Source organism: Adelges cooleyi, unplaced genomic scaffold (genome assembly GCF_023614345.1).
Source record: "Adelges cooleyi isolate 19-005CV unplaced genomic scaffold, UGA_ACOO_1.1 ACOO_flye_CR_arks_rails_tigmint_CR_PRNA_108, whole genome shotgun sequence".
Classification (NCBI taxonomy): Eukaryota; Metazoa; Arthropoda; class Insecta; order Hemiptera; family Adelgidae; genus Adelges; species Adelges cooleyi.
Window position 1 is genome coordinate 794,264 of NW_026095761.1, and position 13,140 is coordinate 807,403.

The following is a 13,140-nucleotide window of genomic DNA, read 5'->3' on the forward strand; positions in this document are numbered from 1 at the left end:
AAACACGTTCGTTTCCCAATAATTATACTTTGATGGTATACAACTTTAACAGGGCACAAGTAAATAATATCGGAGGACAACATTGAATTGAGCAGATAAAATCATAATTATACGTTACGATACATGCACGTGTTTGAATTCCGTTTTGGAGTTTGACTAAATATATTAAATAGAGTAATATTTCTAAAACAGTATACCTAGCATTAATTGCCACTGTACAAATGTTAAATTTAATTTTTAATTTTGTTCAATGAATCGCACAGCGTTGGTTGTTGGTACTTGTATTTTCTGTGTAACAGCTGTTGGGAAAGTGAGTACTGACTTTTGGTATATTCACAATTTAGTTAAAGTAATATTACTTTTATACAACCATTTTTATAAATATTCAATAAGTACTTTAAATTGTAGAGCAATCGATTTTCAAGTGGTTATCATGTCATCAGCTGGCGATATTTATGATTGCGCAAGGCCGAGTCTAATTCTGAGTAAGTTAACCACGATGACAAGTGTCAAAAACGTTTTTTCGGGTCGACCAAAATTTCAATTTGGAACTAATATGGTATACACAGTTGTAAGTATATGATGTTTTCAGCGCAACTATTTATTTTTTAATTTTACTCAGATAATAGTACGCTGTAGGCCCCAGGTCTGTATTAATATAATAGGTCAATTTCAATATATTGAAAATGTAATATATCGCTATAATATGTTTAATATTTGAATACTCTGCAATGTCCATATTATGATAATTATTGGAAAATTTCGGTATATTTTAGTCATAAATTATCAGTTTCGTTAGTTAATACAATTATGGCCAACAGTCATGTCATGTTGTCATGGCATTGTGTTGTTGCGACAATAGGTATAATAATGTGATTAGCGAATTATTACCTTATGCAGTGTACATTGAAGGCGTAGGAACATTTTCAGTAAAAACCAATTTTGAGATGTTCAGAAAGCATACCTTTTTTAAAAAATATATTCAGTTATATTAAGTAAAATATGTAATTTGTCTGTTTCTCACTATCACACGAGATTCGCTAAGTAAATAGGTATATGGCGTAAACGGAAGCGCAACGTTTTGGATGAGTTAGTTTTATAAATTAAAAACATTAGTGTGTAATTAATTATGTGATACTATTAGCGTTTAGATGGGTTTGATTGAAAAAAAACATCAAGGGGTAACTTTAGCAATTTAGAGGGAAATATGTTTTTACAATTTATTGGAAAAACTAGTTCACTCACAATCAGTATCAGAATGTTTGTACAAAAAAAAATGTATTTAATTAACCACTTTGTACATCAGTTGAATGTCTTAATGTGCTCAGTGTTGTTAATATACCTATTTTGTCCTGATAATATTTCAGGGTCTGTTGTTAGCGCTGAAGATGACAACATCGTTGTCGTAACACGTGTACGCAAGAAGTGTATAATTTTTATGGTTTAGGGTTCAAGTAGATTTTATATCTTTACTGTATATTTAACAATAAGTTTGCTTAACAGTTTTTTCCTGATAATATTTGTTATTTAATATATCACAAACACATTTTTTAGAATATATATATTTAATATTCGATCTCATGTGATTAATTCGAATAATCAGTTTTTTTCATTCGAGTATATATAATATTTAATTTAAATAATGCCCAACTGACCAATATATTTTGTATTCTGTTAAGCAGATAATGCACATCGCGTTTATGTACGTTTTCTACGTGAACGCTCTACACGAACAAAAGCCCATAGTGTGGCTTTGGACATGCAATACTTTTCTGCGAGAGCTGAGTCGTTTTGCTGCATCGACATACGCCGATAAATGTATACCGAAGATCATGGAGAAAATAAAAAAATTCGACGACGACCACGGGTACCAGTTGCAGTACCGAAATGGATATCGTTACTTTGTGCTGTTTTACGGATCGGTCTATCTGTGCATGGCCGTTTTCAGTGTCGTGGACTTGTATTGCAACGGCTTTACTGCAGGAAACATTTACAGCGTCTTCTTTAGGTACCTAAACAAAGTCGGATTGCGGACGTGTACCGCGAACAATAACAAAATAGGACGAATTGGGGGAACCGCAATATTGAGTATCGGCCAACCGAACAAATTCACACATTACACAAAATATGTATGGCAACCGTCCTTTATTCCCGCCTGATTTTCGTACACTTCAGCCAGACGACTAATCCACGCTATTTAATAATCAACCAGACGCTCAATACGGGTTTAATCGTAAATAGGGACTATTTCCATCTATACCTAGTGCCAGATTAATGACTATTTCCGTAAGTGTAGAACTTAAAGAACAAGGACTATTTGCAATTTTGATCGCTAAAAAGGTTGTCCTAGTACACGTTATTTAGAAGTAAACTTTAAAAGTGAAACGTAAAAAGGTGACGTGGTATTAAATAGGGACACAAGACGAGATTGTACTTTGAAAATAAGTATAACAGCACTAAAATACAAATACGTTCTCCGCCTAGTTAAAATGCTAAGCGGAGAGTTCTTCCCCGGGCCGAGCCCGAGAGAGTCCTCTTCGACATCACCGTTTGTGTGGCTTTAAATAATAGAAATAAATATCGTTTTCGCTGTACAAAACGTTTTAACCGTTCGCCATTTGGCCTGGACACACTGCTTAGTTTCATAATTGTATAATAATAATTGTATAATAATAATAATATTTTTCCTCGCTCCTACTACATTACATTACATTGGCCCCGTTCAGGTACTGGTGTTCGATATTTCCTCTTCCGTACTTGCTGTTCTGCGATCAGCTCTACTGGCGGTTCCGGGCCGTCGTAGCGCGATGGCGTTCCCGGGTGGATAAATCACTATTGCCGGATACCGCCAGAGTGTCGTTGATCACTTGCCGAGCGATGGAGGCGGAACGAGTGGCGCACGGTCGACTTTGCGACCTCGTCGGTGACGTGCGCACGGCGTTCGGGCCCAACCTGATGGTGTACTTGCTGTTTTTGTTTCTCGAGCACCTGGCTCGGTTTTACTCTTTGGCCTATCTGAAATGGGCCAACCACTCGGCAACCGGCGCCAACGGAATCGAAGCGCTAGAACCGCTGCTGTTTCTGGCGCACGCTTGGACCGGCATGTTCCTGGTGGCTAATCTCGCGCACAAGCTCACCGAAATTGTAATTATGTCCTGTCAACAATAATGATTATAGCCTATCAACGTAATATTATGCTAACCGAAAATGGTAAAAATGTTAAATGGTAACAAAAGTCAAACCGGAATTGCAATTTTTTCCCCACCATAACCGCTGCACGATTGATAATTTCCCAAACAAATTTGGAATTATGTTGACAGTTTTCTTATTGCATAGTTGAAGTACGTACTTTTTTTAAAACTAGATGCCGTGTCGTTTAATACGTTTTTCACTACGTTTTTGAGAACAAGTTTAATTTCTTTTCGAATAAAGTACTGCTGTACAACGGTTTCTGATCTTAATGCTTTATCTATGGACAATTGGCCTAGATGCTTATAATATGTTTGTATTATTTAAAAACGTATATCGTCTCAAAAGTATATCTAATAATATTATAATATAAACGAAACTTAATTACATATTTAATATTTTTCAACCATTTGTACAATTATTGTTGATATCTTATAATTATTATTTGGTATTAATTCGATATTTCTTTTGGTAGAGTAAAGAGATTATGGTAGACTTGAGAAGTATATCCATACAGAAATTACCTCAAGAGTGCGTTGATCAGGTAAATATTTTTTTCGTAATGTTTCACTTGTAAATTATGAGAAATACAGTGTCTGCCCGTGAGAAAGAGGTAGAGAGAAATATCATATTCAATGGTCAATGCATATTTAATTACTATTATGATGGCTTACATTTTTTTTTTTTTGTAATTATACTTAGGTGAGTTTCTTCATGTGTCAAATAGAGCATTCCAACACAGAAATCAACGTTTTAGATCTCTTCAAAGTGAACAAAACTATGTTAACGTCTGTAAGTAATCAAAATGAACTAATAGAATACAACACACGTTACAATTTCTATTTCTTGCTTTTTATTGAATAAAGCGTAACTTAGTTATATTAGGCCGTAACATATTTCATATTAGAAAAAAAAAACGTTTCAGTGAATACTGACCATTGAAATAAAGTGCAATAATTAATTTTTGGGGTATCTGAAACCAATTTAATTTTTACCGAATCATACTATCCAATATGATTTCTTAACCTATTAATATTTTTTTCGCGCATGTATAGTATGGTAAATTTACACTATACTCTGTGCTCATTAAAACCTTTATTATTACATTTCAGATAGGGTTGGTATTGGCTACGTACATCATTGTTTTAGTGCAGTTATCGTCGAACATCAAATCAATATTTGCAAACGTATGAAAACCATTCGATTTTTGAATACCGCAAATAGCTAGTAAGGTTAGAGCTAAGTAGCTAGGTTAGACTCTTAAGGGGAGGTTAATTGTTCACATGACAACATAACTTTTAAACGTCAACGTATAAACAGTCTGTTTTAATAACCGACCTCATAGTTAAAAATGTTTTTTCTCGAATTTCATAACGAATCTCTCGGAGAAAATGTTTTGGATATGCCACTGTTGGAAATAAGCTTTGGGAGGCTAAATCCTCTTATCTTTATTTAAAATCATTAAAAAAACAGTAATAATCGCTTGGAAGCAGAGATAGGAAAAATGTAATTAAATAACGAATAACAACTAAAACAAATCGAATAACGTATAAGTTAATAATATTTTATTCAGATAATATTTTTATAATCGCCAAATAACCAAACACATGATTAAAATAAAGATACATTATAATATACTGCAATTGTATCAAATAACAGAGTTTTTTAATGGTTAAATTTCTTTTAAATAATGGAAAACATCGAACATGAAACAGATAAATATTTAACGATTTATTTTTTTATTATTTTTTTATCTTCAAAATGTATTATACTATTAAAGCTTTTTTCGTGTAATTTTTAGATAGGCGTACATAATTCTTGTATTATATTATATTATACGCGTCATGGGTCATAGTAAATATAAACCGTTGCATTGTAAGCAAGTTATGTCTTTCAACATATTTAGTATTGTTATCCTATACAACTTATGTATCCATAAGGTATACAAATTTTGATGCCTATCGAAAAAAAAAACGCAATCGTCAAGTCAAGACGACATATTAAAAAATGTCTTTAGGTACGTCCAATAGTCTTATTATAGTAAGTAATAACCGGTGTACATTGAATGTATTCTGTCGTCGCACGTGGAAATACGATATGAGAAAGTTATATTTTGAGTTTCAGGGTTGTGCTTTAAGTGTACCGACTACTGAGGTACTGGCCATTTCTCTCACCATAGTATATGCATACTTTCTAAATGTGTAACATTTTAAATAATTGTTCCAACGGAATAAGATAATGTATAGAAATAATAAAATTAACCAGTAAAATCATAACAAAAATAACCTGAAGGCAGTACTTATAATGTATAACACTGCTTATTATGCTTGTAAAAAGCAGTATACTTAGTCCACACCGCAATGTACCTAATATGAATAACAGCAAGTAGGTACATGTACCGTTTCTTACTAGTGGGTAAAATTCAATAGACTAACGGAATACCGGTATAGAAATCTTAATTTAGTCAGCCCAAGGATGTTTTCACTACCGTCCATAGACAAAAGTGTTAAATAGCCAGGAGAGCATCAGCTATATTATATTGTACAAGTAAATATAGAATTGAGCATTTAATTTTTGTTATTCCGTGTAGGAATCAAAATGTTAGAATTGTCCAAAAACAATCGAGATAGGATGTCAAATGTCCAGAAATATTAGTCTCAGAAAATAAGAATAAAATTGATAAAAAAATTGTTTAGAAAAAAAAAATGATTTGTTTTTTTTTCCAAAGATAAATCAATATACATTGAACGCAGCTATAGCAGCTATGTGGTTTTATTTGTATACAATAATTTTAAAAATTAACCATCGTAAAAGCGTATTGCTTAATAGTATTATGTTTATTATATTTACCATTAAACGGATTACGCAACTTGTCACTTAAAGCAAGTTAATGTTTTTCACTGGACTTTTCTATTTTTTTAATGCGATTGCTTAACGGTTATACAGATGTACACGTTGGTTGTGCATATTATTACTATTATTATATTCTTACCGTGTAGTCCTGTTACATAATTTTTCCGGTATAGACGCGACGCGTATAGCTAACAAGATGTACTAACGACCAATGTTAAGTATCAGTTTTATCGACTGTTACACACAAAATAAACTAGAATTCGGTTTCAACCAGTTAGTATGGGTTTAGAGTGAAGCGTTTAATATTATAATCATTAATCTTTGTAAACATATTTGTCACTACATTATATCAACACAACGTTGCCCCAATGGCTACAGCCTACACATCTTCTATATCTATCTTTGCCATACCAATATTTGTCAAGCGAGTAAAACACAATTTGCATGTGAATCAAAATTAAAAATAATAATTTTATCTTCACGTTTTGAATAATTTTATTTACAAAATGTGTATCATAACGGTTAATAATGTTAAAATTAAGTTTGAAATTTTGTTGTTACAAAAAACCAACTGTAATATTACCTTATACGTATATAATATGTAGTAATGTAATGTTTTAAACAAGACTTTAAATATGCTTGCATGACTTGTATACTTGTACTAATGTACTTACTTATCGTTGAATTTGTATGTTTCCTAAGAAAAAAAAATTAGGTGTAATTTAAGTCAAAAGAAAACTCGAGCGCTATCATAATTATCAATCTGTGTAAGGTGTGCGTGAAACTTAACAGCTATTTTATTTAATAATGGTTCCATTATTAAATATTTTAATGCTGGACTTGAAAACGCTTTGGAAACCATCGCTGGACAAAATTGATTGTAATTTCTATTGACACAGACGTGCGCATTAAGTTTAATGAAAGGTCCAATAAATTATCTCGGAGAAAGTAGCTCGATTTTCTGTTTTTATACGCTCCCACTTGAGACTGCTTGTTTTACATGATCAGGCGAACCTTGTCAACGTTATAAAACGAACCGAGCTGCTTTGTTATTATGATTTGAGGTTCAGCGCATCAACTAGGAAGAAGTTCATTCACTCCGGTAAGGTAAGTCCTTAAAAACAATTTGTTTTACCGTTCATTTCATTCCAGTCCCCGTCAACGTGTACTTCTTAATTCGGATAAACTAATAGTTAATTATTTATTCGTTTATTTTTCTATTGTTAAAATGAGCAATTTTAGAATGCTCAGTTGGTTCACACGCTATTAAAATATGAAATACCACAAAATAAAAAATAAGTGATACATATAAAAAAAAAAAAATTACTTCATAAGGTTTATTGGATTGACTGAATACAATGCATACACCTTATATTTTTTAGTTTGGTGCCTAGGGGTTTTGTAAAACCAAAACAACGCATTTTACAAATTACAAAAAAATTATTTGTACATTTTCAACTTGAATTCGCATATTTTATGCACTAGCTGTTTTTTAATTTAAACTTTTTGGTACATCACGCTAAAAGTATTTTAAAAATTATGTCTTAAAATTAATTCGCTTAAATAAATATTAATACTGTGTTTAGTTCCAAATATTTTAATAAAGAAATACAATTTTCGCTACTTATGAATTTTGTTTTATTATATTAATATGAAAATTAATGTGTTTAATAACATTGTTAAAAATAATAATATTTTATTTTATACAAATATTTTTGGAAGCACTATCATATATGATAACTTTGCGCCAGGGAAATGTTTATAAATATTTCTTTTATTCGCAATAACAATTATACATAATATTTAATTTATAAATATAATAGTTATAAAAAAATTTATTTCTAAAAAAAAAAAATATTCTATTTAAAATACTAATAGAACTTAACTATAAAATAAGTGATAGTTGGTTTATATTGTTAACTGGTCTTCATAAAATAGCGAGTACTTACTCTTTTCGAATAATTGAAGTGCTGTATTAGCATGGTAATTTCCAAATAAGTGAAGTCTGTATACAATACACGTTTTTAAGACTACACAGTCAAAAAAACATAGTTGGTCCAACTAAAATCATAGTTAATAGAAGGGGACACAGTACATTTCTAGGTGGAATAACTAAACAAATAGCTGGGCCAACTAAATTTTTAGTTAAAGGAACTATACATTTAGTTCGATCAACTGTTTATTTAGTTATTCCATGTAGAGATTTATTGTGTCCTATTAACCATAGTTGTATTTGTTCCCGTGTACACATAGTCGAACAAAACACGATAAGCTCCTTTACACGCCATTGAAAAAATAGTAGGTAGCCATTTAAAACGGTACAAATAATTTTTAAAATGATTTTACATATCATGAGGCAAACTGCAAAAGTAGTATTTTTAAGTTATAATATTATAAAGAGTTAATAATTATATAATTTGTAATGAAAGACGTTTTTTTATGTTCAAAACCAGGGTTGAACTGTTTTTTGTTTCTCTTCAAATTTATCATATTTTATATAGTAGCGTACCGCCGAAGCACACAATTTTCAATATCATATAAGCGGACAACATTTGTCATTTTCCTACTTTTGATACAAATTGAACTCCAACTAGTTTGTGTACGATAAATCACTGTTGTGTATAACACCTTTTTTTTTTTTGTATTGTATTGTATTGTAGAAACATGAATTCGTTTGTACGCGCTTTGGTGTTGAGCACTTGCGCAGTGATGTGCTTGTCGATGCCACAAGGATCCAAAGAGGGTGCCATCTTCACAAACGAGGCCATCAGACAAGCCCAAAACACGCATCTGATCCCGCAAAATGCTCAAATACAGAAAGTCCAAGAGGGCGTCGAGCTGGCCGCTTACGAGTCGATCCCCGGATCTCAACCTATCAACTTGTTCGAGATCTTGGGCGACCACGTGCCCCCAGAGGTAGTCAGCAACTTGCAGACCCAAGTCGACCAAGTCGGAAAGCAATGAAGTCTTTTTTTTTAAGTATTATTTAAGTATTTTGTCGTTGTAAGTCTGAAAACGACTCATCGAGAGCGCCCCTCGTTCGACATTCTGTAACGGGTACCGTTGAATTGACTAATTATGACTGTATAGTGTATATACAATAACTCTATATATATATATATTATATCTTTGGTCCTGTATAATATGTAATGCGGTGTAACGCAATCGATTTGTTTTAAACGGAGAGAAAGTGTTTGTTTTTTTTCAACGGAAATCCTTTCACCCAGCTAATTTTTTTGATTTTTTTGTTTTTTTTTTGGTCAACTAAATGTATTAATATATTAACTTTCTATACCAAAATATGTAACCGACGAGTATACCTAAAATGAGATTTTATTAAAAACCGTTTTAACAGATAAAATATTCCACTCTGCTGTTTTGTTTTACAGTATTGTTTTAGCAACTGAACATACAACAGACAGATTTACTTTGACCGCGTTTTATGCACGTGGGCTACTTAATTGCATATTAGGTGTAGTCTGGTCTGAAGTGATATAGCGATTAAAAGCTCACTTCTGTTTGTGTATGTCTCCAAAAAAGCATTCATCGTAACAATAAAATTCATTATTGATGATCTTAGAGCTTCTTTGATAAAAACGAAAATTTGTTAAACAGAGATTATACTTAGGTAGGTAATTTGCATTTTTACACGAGTCCTTCGTCGTTTCATTAAATGTATTGTGTTCTCGACAAACGGATAAAACAACAAAGTCTTAAGCGTTATTAGTAATTGAGGTTTGTATAAATTTAAACCTTTAAGTTTAAATACTAGGTTTGGACAAGGTGGAAAATATTAGGTTTGTAAGTTTAAATGGAACGATAAAATAAGATTTTACATGCACACACGGCTTATCAGTAACCTTAGATTTAGAAATTTGGTTAAAATGATTTTAATGGTTTAGTTCAAACGAGTCCGCAGCTTTCTTTTATTCTAATTTTAACTGTTTTTAAGGTGATTAATTAAGAATTGTAGGGAAATTAAATCGGATTATTGCCAATATCGTTTGTTTTAAAATAGTTATCTGCTAATTTGGTTATTAATTATCTCTCGAATTTTGACACAGACTAAAAGCGTTTAATGATAAATTAAATCTGTTCTATAACGTACATTGTACATCACCAATATTACTAAAGTGTAATTTTGCATATTTCTTCTCCCGAGTCACGACTTCAATCGTTTTACTTCAAACGGCAAAGCTAGATTAACTAGTTTATAAACTCTGTATCATGACGAACGCTAAAATGGGTACCTAATATAGGTATATTTATAGAGTAATGATACAGCAATAATTTGATTTTCAACATTTTCACATCTGAAAATTAGACCGAAGGTAGATCTAAAATAGAACTAATAACTACACAATTTTCAAAAAAATCTGTAGTCAACGTTTAGTGTTGTTAAGAAAAACCCCTAAAAAAAAGGGAAAATTACACTTTGAATCAACAGTCAACAGGTAGAATACAAATATTTTCATTATATGGGTAACTATTGTCGTACACGCACTTTGGTACACGAACCGTTAAACACACATACACTGTAAATTAAATTACTTAATACCTTTTACCTAAACACTAAAGTGACTTTTTAGTAAGTGCGCATAAATGTGGCAGATCTCTAATCATCTTCCGGATTGTTTCTGCCTCGGGTGTTTTTCCATCCAACGAACAAGCCTCTGATTATAAATAGTATAATGCCTCGGGACAATTATATCGTCTAGCTTTATAACTATTAACAGACAGGTGGGTGGCTTGAACGCAAGCACTGACACTAGCAAAGAAACAAGAGCCGTACTGTGGCTACCTCGGGAGATGCGGTCTTCAATACAATACACTCAATATAAAAGAACACTTAGTTCGAATTACCTCAAAATCGACGGGAGAAAAGGTAAAACTTTTAAATCAAGTAAAAGAAAAGTAACTCAAAAGTTAATAAACACACGCACAATTATGACATTCGTAAAAACAATAAAGCACGCGACAATACCCTCCTCGTAACAGAACGGTCGCTTACGGGAGAGTGCCCCCGACAATGTAATTTGAACTATGAATGATCTTTAACTATGAAAAACCCATCCTCTCGAATAACAAAATTTATTTTTAAATTGTTAGAATTTGATCTCGAAATTAAACATAAACCGGGTTCTTGGAATAAAGCAGCCTTTGATTGTCTTTCTCGATATCCAATCGATGTGTTGAATATAAAGAAAATTTTAGAAGAAGAAAACGAGGACAATGTTGATTTTAACACTATTAATTTAGAAATTTTAAAAGAAAAACAACTAGAAGACGAACTTTTTTTGGGGGGGGGGTATAATTTCAGCCATTAAAGGGGATGAAACCTCAAAATATAAAAATAAATCTAGACAATATTGCATAAAAGATGATTTATTATTTTACAAAAATTGGTCACCGAAAGGTACTAATTATCTTTTAGCAATACCTAAAAGTTTAATTGAATTAGTGTTAAAATCATACCATGAATCTGTTTTTTCAGGACATTTTGGTATATTAAAAACTTTAGCTAGACTAAAAACTAAGTATTATTGGCCATCTATGATTCAAGATACAAATAGGTTCATTAAATCTTGTGTTTCATGCCAACTTTATAAAATCCGGTAGGCAAAAAGCCAGGGCTATTACAACCTATTTAACTAATAAGTGTTATATGAAAGTAAAATTTATTTTTTTCTCCATCACAGTACCAGTAAAAGATTAAATTTTAATTTCAATGTTAGAGACTCAATATTTCTTTAGATCACAACACAAAATTAATATACAATTTAAGGATCTATGCAAAGGCTTTTTAGTTGCATTTTGTTTTGTACATTGTCAATCTAGTAAAATATAATTATTATAATAGAGCTATGGAAGAATAATATAATCTATGAAGCATAAATAATTAGTGTGAGATTTCTCTAATGAAAGTATATACATAAATATTATTTTTATTGAGTATAAGCGATTTAAATTTAAATTATGGAGTACAAACGATTGAAACATGAGTCATCGACCATTCCAACTAAATTTAACAAGACATTGATTATATGTGTTATTTGCGCCACTATGTTTTTGCAAAAAAAAAAGTAATAAATACCTAAAACTTTTAGCATAATTTTTGTATTGCTTAAAGAATAAAACTTATGGTTCAAAAATTAATTATTAACCATTGCAACGCGCGCCGGGTAAAATATGTTCAAGCAAAGTCCGTGGTAAAACTAAGCTTTAGCTCCTATTCTAAGACCAGATAACGAAGCCTTTGAAAATGACATTGAGAGTGCAACAAGAACAATATTCCGTTGATTACAGGTCTGGTGCGTAGAGAGTTGTACATTTTTTTTTTACTCTCCCAACCTTTTCCCATCATCTCCTGGCCTTATCTAATCTTCTATTTCTCTCCTCCTCTCCGCTATTCTCTTTTCGCAAATTCATTACAGACATGACCACTTAAGATACTTACCGCAGCGGAATTTCGAGAAAAAAATATAACTAAAATAAACGCGATAAGGTCCGGTATTACATGTATTACTAAGTATACGTCGGGCATAAACCAGTAAAATTTAGTGGGAAACAAGAAGCTGTAAAGCTAGTTATGCGAACCGGGTAAAAGCTAGCCAGCCATATGACCGTTTTAGTGTTAAAATAACTAATGAGTTGATTAAAAAACAACTCGTTTTTAAAATAATTGTTTTTTTTTGTTGGTACAGTTTTTAAACTGTACAAGTAGTTTGTGTAGACGTTGCAGTTTTTTAAACATTCATGTCGAAGTTCAATAAAACATACCCAAAAAGAGAAGAAAAAATAATTCCTCTTTTTCCGGAGGAAAGGGTTAATGATACCTCTTTAGCTGCATCAATGTACAAAACGTTTGTGTTAATATGAAACGGGACGCAGGTTCGGGAATAGAGTAAAATATTGCATGCGTACCAGTTGGGTTTTCTATACAGTTTAGGTTAAGGAGCAATCTGCATTTATGATAAAATGTACTATGAGCTTTTATGCTACCACTAGTTAAGCTCAACATATTTTCGAAATCGTTTAAATTATTAATAAACGTCTACTACTATGTTTTATAGCTAATGTTGGTATGTATGTTGGTCT

At 31.7% G+C, this 13,140-nt stretch overlaps 2 protein-coding genes across 2 annotated transcripts; both read left to right on the forward strand.

Moving 5' to 3' along the window:
* The first annotated feature begins 2,784 nt into the window (after positions 1-2,784).
* LOC126846949 (uncharacterized) lies at positions 2,785-5,777 on the forward strand. The gene is made up of 5 exons (XM_050586865.1): positions 2,785-3,144; positions 3,665-3,733; positions 3,892-3,981; positions 4,302-4,376; positions 4,991-5,777. The coding sequence occupies exons 1-5, from the start codon at positions 2,878-2,880 to the stop codon at positions 5,042-5,044; spliced, it is 555 nt and encodes a 184-aa protein (XP_050442822.1). The 5' UTR covers positions 2,785-2,877; the 3' UTR covers positions 5,045-5,777.
* Positions 5,778-7,020: 1,243 nt separating this feature from the next.
* On the forward strand, positions 7,021-9,616 carry LOC126846958 (uncharacterized). Its single transcript, XM_050586876.1, has 2 exons — positions 7,021-7,149; positions 8,703-9,616. Exon 2 carries the CDS (start codon positions 8,707-8,709, stop codon positions 9,004-9,006), a length of 300 nt encoding a protein of 99 aa, XP_050442833.1. The 5' UTR covers positions 7,021-7,149; positions 8,703-8,706; the 3' UTR covers positions 9,007-9,616.
* Positions 9,617-13,140: the final 3,524 nt, after the last annotated feature.